Here is a 10569-nt window from a genome sequence, read left to right as displayed (position 1 = left end):
CCGATTAGGGAACGTGCATGAGTTACAAACGTTCCACATCGCTACTGCAGGACAGACGTCATCCTACAGGAAGACAGTTTGTACAGTAGAAAGCGCAATAGATTAAATGTATGAATTCCAATGATACATATGGTACCTCTGCAATGTTAACAACTTTTTATTTTTTATTTTTATAAAGGCCTTATCTAACCATTGTAAAAAGGTGCCTGGAAGGCCTAACGGGGCACCTTTCGCGGTATTATCCCGTTATCACAATCGACTGTGATTGGTCCATCCATATCAGCGTCGAGAAAAGTAACACATACCATGTGACTACGCAATCCACGTGGCGCGTAGCCACGACTGAAGAACAATTTATACATGAATATTGATACTGAAAATCTTTAATGTCCACTGAATTAAAAACACATAGTGATTTTTTTACAATTATAAAATTAATTCTTTGACAACAGCATAGCTGAAGAATCAGGAAGAACATTTTTAAAAGGCATTGTGAAGTCTCAACATTTATGAAGAGTTACATATATTATTATAAACAATGGAAAATAAAGCATGATATGATTTTAGTCTTTTTAAGAGATAATATAAACTGGCGGCTTTAATTATGGTACTTTAATTCACCAAAGTGGCATTCAACTGATCACAAAGTATAGTCAGGACATTACTGATGTAAAAATCAGCACCATCACTATTTGAAAAAAGTCATTTTTGATCAAATCTAGACAGCAGCCATCACTCCAACACCTTATCCTTGAGTAATCATGTTAAATTGCTAATTTGGTACTAGAAAATCACTTGCCATTATATCAAACACAGTTGAAAGCTATTTGGTTCATTAAATGAAGCTTAACATTGTCTTTGTGTTTGTTTTTGAGTTGCCACAGTATGCAATAGACTGGCATGTCTTAAGGTTAATATTAGGTCAAAAATGGCAAAAAAGAAACAGCTTTCTCCAGAAACTCATCAGTCAATCATTGTTTTGAGGAATGAAGGCTATACAATGCTTGAAATTGCCAAAAAACTGAAGATTTCATACAAAGGTGTACACTACAGTCTTCAAAGACAAAGAACAACTGACTCTAACAAGGACAGAAAGAGATGTGGAAGGCCAGATGTACAACTAAACAAGAGGATTAGTACATCAGAGTCTCTAGTTTGAGAAATAGACTCCTCACATGTCCTCAGCTGACAGCTTCATTGAATTCTACCCGCTCAACACCAGTTTCATGTACAACAGTAAAGAGAAGACTCAGGGGTGCAGGCCTTATGGGAAGAATTGCAAAGAAAAAGCTACTTTTGAAACAGAAAAACAAAAAGAAAAGGTTAGAGTGGGCAAAGAAACAGACATTGGACAACAGATAATTGGAAAAGAGTGTTATGGATCTTAACCCCATTGAGCTTTTGTGGGATCAGCTAGACTGTAAGGTGCGTGAGAAGTGCCCAACAAGACAGACACATCTATAGCAAGTGCTACAGGAAGTGTGGGGTGAAATGTCACCTGAGTATCTGGACAAACTGACAGCTAGAATGTCAAGGATCTGCAAAGCTGTCATTGCTGCACATGGAGGATTTTTTGATGAGAACTCTTTGAAGTAGTTTAAGAAGTTCTGAACATTTTTTTCAAATTGTAATTGTAATTTTTCATGTTATTAATGTCCTGACTATACATTGTGATCAATTGAATGTCACATTGGTGAATAAAAGTAACAATTTCTTTCCATAAGAGCAAAATCTGTACATTATTCCAAACTTTTGGCCGCCAGTGTATGTCGATTGAGAAACTGTGGAGTGCCAACACCTTGAGTTTTACTCTAAACATTTTTATACACAAAATAATTGAAAATCAGGTCAATACGTTTATATCATAAACCCTTTTGTTGTGTTCATTTGTCAAAAATGACCAACCCATTATGATTGTTAATAAATCTCTCATATTGCATATATTTACCCAAGATATTGCATTAGATATTTTTGTCTACTTCTTTTCTAGTTTTATTGAAGGATTAATTGAACTTTATTTGAGTTTATACCGGGCTTGTGGGGGGCATTCCCTGCAGAAAAAAAAATGTTATAAATTAACAACCACTTGCTTGATCTAAACAAAAAATTTGTCAATTTAAAGCTTAGAATCTGGAGTTTACAATGCGTATAGCTGATCCTACCAATTCTTAATTATTTTAATTTGATGACAAATTAGAACCATTTTGTTCTCATAATTTGCAAATTTGTTATCTCAACAATTTTATTTAGAGTTAGTAAAAACAAAAAAGATGAGATAGCCATGTGTTATATATCATTGGAAAGGTCTCAATTAGTAAAATACAATGAGAAAATTAGTTTCACACAGAGGCCAAACTGGACTGAGTTTTAGTGAATGAATTTTCCACTGACACACATAAATATAATATACATGAGTGTCTTTTTGTCACGTTTTTCCTCATTACTTCCTGAAACATACATATAACATAGACAATGACATATCGTAACTTACAGCTGACTATCCTGATTCAAACGAGCCCAAACACAACATAATATAAGCAGATCTTGAAATATTCCTCAGAGTGTTTATGTGTGTGTACATGTCTGAGGACTTTGTGTGTGCAAACACACATCCACATATATGCTCATCTAAAGGATTAGGATGCTTCTGAACACTTAATATTTCTGTATTTTGTAGTCTAATCCATTCATTTCCAAGGGCCGGTCATTTTTGACCGGGAACACCGCAGGTGTAACAAAGTGAAATAAAACCAAAAAAAAAAAAAAAAAATGTAAAGAAAATGGCCCATTTTTTTTTATGTTTTCAGATACCATATGTGAACAAAGTCAAGTTGGATTAAGTAAAAATAAAATTCGAAAAAAAAATAAAGTCATCCGGGTCTAATTGACCAGAACACAACATAAGGGTTAAATTAATGTACATTTGCAAAACTAGAGCTACAGAAAAAAAACAAAAAACAAAACAAAAAAAAAACATTTTAAGAACATGTTTTATGTTTATTAAAACAAATCCATATTCAACATATTTATTGTAGTATCATCAGTTTCCCAGTAGTCGTAGCCAAATAATTTAGCATTTTCATCAATGTAAAAGTTGGTTTAGACAACAAAAATTTTACAAATCTATTTAAAGTACTCCCCTCAAGAAGAAACTGAAGACAAGGGAAAAACCGGGCCAGAACTATCCCACCTAAACATTTAAAAACACATCAGTAAATCTTCAAAAAGCAACTGCTTAGTCATTTTACTGCATTACCAGCATCAGGTTTAATTATGTGCCATGGAGGTTGTTGGCGTAACTAAATATAATACTGAGCTGTGATATTAAATGTGCTTGCCGTGACATTTCTCGACATCAGTGAGTGCTGACTTTCCATTTGCTCAAACTGTTCATGTCATGGTTTAATTCCATCATGCAATTCAACACAATCCTCAACCGTGTTGCACTTTCTTTCATTTGGGGCGACACCAAAACACCATTTATACTTCATTCTCATAGTAATGTGTACTTATAACACAAGCCATAAATAAAAATGAGGCTCTTTCAAAATAAATGTACACAAGTTGGGCTAGAACAAATTCAATTATTGTATAAATTCCACCTTTTACACAAAAACAAACATGGAAGAGATCTAAAACTCGGGCAAAGGAAAAAACATGAAAATAACGACTGATGGACTAGCAAACGACCAGGATCTTCCGATTCTCTGCTGAATGGGATGTCCAATTTGTAAAACTGGTAAATCACGACTCGATGTGGTTGCGTAGTTGAACACAGACGAGATGTTACACGACTCTTCGCACTTCAAAGAATCTCTTCAGGTAGTAAATCTGTCCGAGGGTCATGGCCACCAGCACCAGAGCTTCAAAGAATGACCACAGCACCACCCTGCTGTTTGTGTTATCATTGACTAAAGGGCAGAAACAAAATTAGACAGTTAAAAGAGAGACAGATTTCTTCAATGTTCGCAAAATTAAGATCTATCCTAAAAGTGAATCAGAGGCAATTTAGACATGCATATTCTAGCATGATCAGCTTTTTATAACTTACTTGCACGGTGTATTCTCTCTCGAACCTCCATGTACTCCTGCTCATGTTTGACCGCCGTCATTGCAACCGCCAGCTCGTTAATCATCTCCTCAAGCTTATTCTGATGTGCTGGAAATAAATGAGCACACATTAACTCTTAAGGTTTGTATTAACGCAAGCATTACTGCTAACGCAGCATGCAAACATAAATCACACCAAGACAAATTATGCTTCAGTTAAGAGCCAACTTTGAACACTCCACATCTACATGCAAGAGTTCACATGTCACAAACATGTTTGGAGCTTTAGATTTAGTTTCAGTAATTAAAAACACCATCAGATTTAGGCATAAGATAGTCTGAACCTCATGTAAACCAACTTGACAAGTATTTTCTTTCAAAACACAAGTGATCAAAACGATTCATGTTATTCCTTAAAAACAAAAGCCACACCTGATTACATTCATCTCTCCTTTGCCATTCATAAATGTGTAGCCCTACAGTACCTACAGTTTACACATGCTACTGCCAGCAGCATATCAGTAAATGAAATGTGCTTGTACACAGAGGTGCAAATCAAACACGTAAGTTATATGGGTTAAAATGGTCTTTGTTTTTTCCATTCTCTGCCTACCATCCCAGCTGTCACCACCACCTGTATAGGCCAGGAAGAAGGCCATGATAGATATAAAAAGACAAGTTAAATCATAATGAAAGTACTGTATACCATCACTGTGAAACATATTGAGACTACCTGAAAACTATTTAATATGAGGTTAAAAATGCAGCTGAGAAAAGTTGAATTAGACAAACAGTTAACAACTGTCAATAATAAATGCAAAAGAACATATTACACTTCAGCAGAAAGTTATGATCAATACAAATGCTCATTTGTAATGTTTGTTTTGTTTTTAAGAGATGCCATTGTTTATTGACGCTGACTACCACCCCTGGAGCCACAAGTTCGAATCCAGGGAGTGCTGAGTGACTCCAGCCAGGTCTCCTAAGCAACCAAATTGGCCCGGGTGCTAGGGAGGGTAGAGTCACATGGGGTCGCGATTAGTGGTTCTCGCTCTCAATGGGGCGTGTGGTAAGTTGTGCGTGGATCGTGGAGAGTAGCATGAGCCTCCACATGCTGTGAGTCTCCGTGGTGTCATGAGCCACATGATAAGATGCGCAGATTGACGGTCTCAGAAGCTGAGGCAACTGAGACTTGTTCTCCACCACCCGGATTGAGGCGAGTAACCGCGCCACCACGAGGACCTAGTAAGAAGTGGGAATTGTGCATTCCAAATTTGGAGAAAAGGGGATAAACTTAAAAAATAAAAAAATAAAAAATAGATGTCATTGTTTTTTGGCCCAATATGGGATAAGCCATTTATTTTTACTATTAAAATCATGAAAAATAAAAGGCAGTACCATTCTATGAAATATTAATACAAGAGCTGGGAAACTTAATGCAACTTAATTACTGCAAATAATAGTAAAAAATTAGTTCAGATTAATGCAATGAATCCAGTATCCATTAAATAATAAATATAGTTAATAATAGTTTTGAGATTTTAAACTTCAGCATTCAGTATGTTTATATCTGGACATATAGTGTTTTATAATGCATTTGACAATGTACACAAAGTTTCTTTTGCCAATAAAGCGTGATGTGAATTGAATATGTCCATTTGATGCTATTATTAATAAAAGTTCACTAGAAACCATCAGAAGATTTTACTTTTAACTTTTAATTACAGCATACTGATTTTATGGCATGCATACATATACTTGTATCAAAGATTTAAACCTGTAAAAATGTGTCTAATTAACTATCTGGAAAAAATTAACATTTTAACATACATATTTAAATAATTAAAATAAATGATGATTCTTGCAAGTTCTTTGAGACAAAGTACAAAGTAAATTTATCTATGATTATATTTTAATGTTTGTTTTAATGTCCCATGATTAATCGGGATAAATCACAGAAAAATGCGTGATTAATTAGATACATTTTAATTGATTCACAGCTCTAATAAATACTTTACAATTGAAATAATATATTATTTTTCACGTTACACTAATGAGAATATTGCAATGACCAATGCGGTAAAGAGAATTGGGGGATAAAATGTGCATTAATACCATGAAAACAATGTCACAATGCAAATTATTATTATTTTATTTTGTTCTACATTAGAATCTTAAAAACCTATATAAATGTTGTTTAGGTGCGCATAACAAGAAAAATGTATCTTATTTAAATATATTTCTATGACTGTTCTAGGCGTGGAAATCATAGTTTTAAAATTCCCTGATATTTCCAGGTTTTCAGGGACCGTGGGAATCCCGCCATATGGAGGAGAGAGGGTCACACTATGAGTTACAAATCTTCCCAGAAAACTTCAGTTGTTGTGCTCACCCTCTGTCTCCATGCCCTGTCCTTTGGGCACCTCGCCGATGTCAATAGTGAACATCACAATTTTAGGGGTCATGGTGGACATCTTGTTGCTGAAGCAGAACTTGTAGGTTCCGTCCATATGAGCGGCCACAGAGTACTTCCCGCTGGACTCACGGTCTCCTTTATAGATCTGCTTCCCATCAGGCCCAGTTATCTGTTAAAGACATGCATTAAACACATTTTAAAACGGATAGTTCTGGTCCTGGATGCTGATTGGTCAACAGCCGTGCTTTATTCATGATAAAACACAGCTCTGACTAGCAATGTTCCGTTTACTGCCAGGGAATATTAGATGCCTATAGGATGGCATTTAAGGATTTTACTTACAAAAGTTTAGATTTAATGAACATTTGTGTCCTTAATAAGTTTACTATGTGGTGAGCGTTTTATAAAATCAGTAAGGCACTCAAGGCTGTGCCATTTTGTGAATATAGTCATGGCTGAAAGGCTTCACAACGTGCCTAACAACGCCCTTCAGGCATGACTATATACACAACATAGCAAGGCCTCTCATGCCTTATTGCTTAATTATAGTGTGACGAGAAGGAGGGCAGCTGCTGTGTGTGTCTCTCTTGAACTTGGCCTTATCCCTCTCCTCGGCTGATTAGCCCGATTGGGGACTGGCCATGCGGACTCACGGCCCGGCCCTCTTCCATGTCACACTTACATATGCATTCAAGAAACATCAGTAATACAGAAACTCACAAAACCAGCCACACTTGCTTCGCACTGGACCCTGTAATCTGTTCAAAACACGCATTAAACAATAGCCTACATTTGTTTAAATCTTAGCAATGCCCTAGCGACCACCCCCAATAACCCCAGCAACCACTTAGCAATGCCTTATCGACCCACCCAAAACACCCTAGAAACCATCTAGCTACCAGCTAGCGACCACCCCATAATACCCAAGCAATGCATTAACGGTCACCACCCTTGCAACTACCTAGCAAACACCCCAAACATCGAGCAACACCTTCAGGCACCAGCACACTAGCGACCACCCAGAACACCCCAGCAACCAACTCACAACCACCTAGCGACCACCCATAACACCCTAGTAACTGCTTAGTAACACCCTAGCGACCACCCTAACAATGACCTAGCGACCACCCAGAACATCCTAGCAATGCCTTAAAGCACCAGCACACAAGCGACTAGGCCTGTTGCGGTTATTAAATAATCGTCTGATTTGTGCACTTCAAATTCCAATCACATTTTTCATTGTCCCAAATTTGGAATACCCAATTCCCAATGCACTCAGTCTTTGTGGTGGCGTAGTGACTCCGGAGACATAGCGCGTGTGGAGGCTTCACGCTATTCTTCACGGCATCCACGCACAACTCACCACACACCCCACTGAGAGCGAGAACCACATTATAGCGACCACGAGGAGGTTACCCCATGTGACTCTACCCTCCCTAGCAACCAGGCCAATTTGGTTGCTTAGGAGACCTGGCTGGAGTCACTCAGCACGCCCTGGATTCGAACTCACGACTCCAGGGGTGGTGGACAGCGTCTTTATTCACTGAGCTAACCAAGCCCCCAAAATAAGGGAATTTTAAGCAAATCTAAATGCCATCAATGTCACGTTTGTGTCTCATTCAGTTGAACTCCGAGCGTCCATGAGCCGCACCACAAACGTCAACAAGATCAGCTCCTGTCCATTAGAGCACGTGAGGTGCTTCTCAAGTGCCCTGATGCGCGAGCCATCAGCAAAAGCTCGCACCAAACTCTAGCGAACATATAAACAAACAATTATAACTTGATAGTGAATGCAAAACGCTCCAATTTCACTTTAAACGATCATGTAATGGCGAATGTGCCTGGTCATAACGGGTTAATATACGCAGAGTGTTAATGACACGCAGTGATGCAGAGGAGGAGACGCATGCATACTTTATTTCTATGAAGTGATTAAATGACGACATCTCAAAGGTTTTGCTTCATTATAAATAAGGGCTCGTGGGTTTAATAAAAGAGCATTAAAATGTGTGCAAGTGAAGAAATTAGGATAAAAATATTTTACCATTGCATAATATAATATATAAAAATTATGTTTTATTTTTTATACAAAACATTTATATAAAAGAAGTTTCAAAAACAACAGTGTAAGTTTAAAATTGTTTTAAGCATTTAGAAATATTTTGATCTTTGTTTATATCATTCAAAAGTTTTTAAAGCCTTAACATTAAATCATATATCCCCATTTTATTATTTGAGTTATATATTTGAAGTTAAATAACATCTTAAGGTGTACGAAGCACACATGCACCTTAAAGGAATATTCCGGGTTCAATACAAGTTAAGCTCAATTGACAACATTTGTGGCATAACACTGATTACTACAAAAGTTCATTTTGGCTCATCCCTCCTTTTCTTTAAAAAAATGCAAAATTCGAGGTGACGGTGAGACACTTACAATGGAAGTCAATGGGGGCCAATTTTTTAACGTTAAAATACTCACTTTTGAAAAAGTATAACCACAAGACGTAAACAATATGTATGTTAACATGATTTTAGGGTGATAAAATCGCTTACTAACCGCATCTGTGTAAAGTTATAGCCAATTTTACCACTTCGTTGCCATGACGATGTAATGTCAACAAACCTTAAAACCAAAAAATTACATTTTAAACAACTTTACAGCTCAAATAATACATACGTTTTAACGGAAGAATTAATGTAAGTGCTTTTATAAAATTTTAAGCTTCACATTTCTGCCTTTTAACCCTCCAAAAATTGGCCCCATTCACTTCCATTGTAAGTGCCTCATCATAACCTCCATTTTAGCTTTTTTTTTTTTTTTTTTAAAGAAAACGAGGGACAATTCGAAATAATTTTTGTGGTAATCAACATTATGCCACAAGTGCTGTCGATTAAGCTTAACTTGTATTGAACCCGGAATATTCCTTTAAGAAACATGACAATGAACTGATGGTGAAAGCCCTATGAGACAATTAATCGTCAGCCAAATTTCATAATCGTGACAGCCCAGAACACCCTAGCAAACACTTAACAATGCCCAAGAGCACTTTTGCTACTTTGTTGTTAATGTAGCATGAACAATCTCTGATCATGATAAGTGGCAACTGTCAAGAACTGACATTTTAACTCCTAAAACTAGAATCCAAGCACTTAAACTCACTTTTAGAACCAGCATTTCCGGACATGACAAGTGGTCAGCAAACATATGGTGAAGGCGAAACTGAGAAAAGCGCAACTCAACTACATTTCTTTTCCTTAACCAGTGAATGCCACCTTAAAGGGACAATTTTAACACCTAATAAATAAAATCCAAACCCTAATAATCGGCTAGAATTACCAAGTCACAGTTATTAAAGCAGATCCCAGTTTGAGTAACCATGTGGTGGAAACAAGGAGAGAAAAACAAAGCCACACCACACTTACCTTTACATTAAATACTGATTATTAAATATTTATTGGACCATTTATCACCTACACTACACTTTTAATCACCAAGTTACTGTCATTACAACATAACCTGGTTTGAACAACCATCTTATGTGTGCAAAACAGACAAAAACACAAGCAAACCTCATTTAGTGTAACTTTAATACGTCATTTCACCCCTAAATCTATAATCTAAACACTAACAATCACTCTAAAGCCCTCAATTCACTTTCGGTTTGATCACCTATCCGGTATGAGCGCGACAGGCACACTTTCAAACACCTTGCAGCGCTTGTTTGTGGTCTATAATGTATATCAAGCACATATATTGGCATTCAGGTGTATTTTTGAGCTAACCTCCACATCGATGTCCAGGAATCCGCCCTCCGCCACCTCAAACATCAGGCCCATCTTCGTGCCCGAGTTCACGCGCTCATAGAAACACTCCTCCGCGTGCGCGTCGATGCTCACGAAATAACCGGACGCGGTATAGGACAGCACGCAGAGAAGCAGCACGAGCTCCGTGAACGTAAACATGTCTGTTCGCGGTATTAATGCAGCTTATAACCCATAAAAGAGCGTTTATATCGCGCTCGACCGACTCATGTAGAAAGGCGGAGACTGACAGCGCGAGCTGCTCCACTGATGATGCCACGTCAAGCTTTAGACGAGCC

At 37.3% G+C, this 10569-nt stretch overlaps 1 protein-coding gene across 2 annotated transcripts; it reads right to left on the bottom strand.

Moving 5' to 3' along the window:
- Positions 1-2972: 2972 nt before the first annotated feature.
- LOC127433181 (transmembrane emp24 domain-containing protein 2-like) lies at positions 2973-10569 on the bottom strand. 2 transcript variants are annotated; one of them, XM_051684891.1, is made up of 5 exons: positions 10253-10569; positions 6443-6635; positions 4664-4684; positions 4052-4159; positions 2973-3911 (listed from the first exon to the last, which is right to left on the bottom strand). In XM_051684891.1, exons 1-5 carry the CDS (start codon positions 10430-10432, stop codon positions 3787-3789), a joined length of 627 nt encoding a protein of 208 aa, XP_051540851.1. In that variant the 5' UTR covers positions 10433-10569; the 3' UTR covers positions 2973-3786. The 2 variants fall into 2 exon arrangements, with proteins under 2 accessions (XP_051540851.1, XP_051540852.1); XM_051684892.1 differs by lacking the exon at positions 4664-4684 and having other exon boundaries at positions 10253-10565.

Source organism: Myxocyprinus asiaticus, chromosome 43, assembly GCF_019703515.2.
Source record: "Myxocyprinus asiaticus isolate MX2 ecotype Aquarium Trade chromosome 43, UBuf_Myxa_2, whole genome shotgun sequence".
Classification (NCBI taxonomy): domain Eukaryota; kingdom Metazoa; phylum Chordata; class Actinopteri; order Cypriniformes; family Catostomidae; genus Myxocyprinus; species Myxocyprinus asiaticus.
This window is presented reverse-complemented; position numbering and strand designations above follow the sequence as displayed.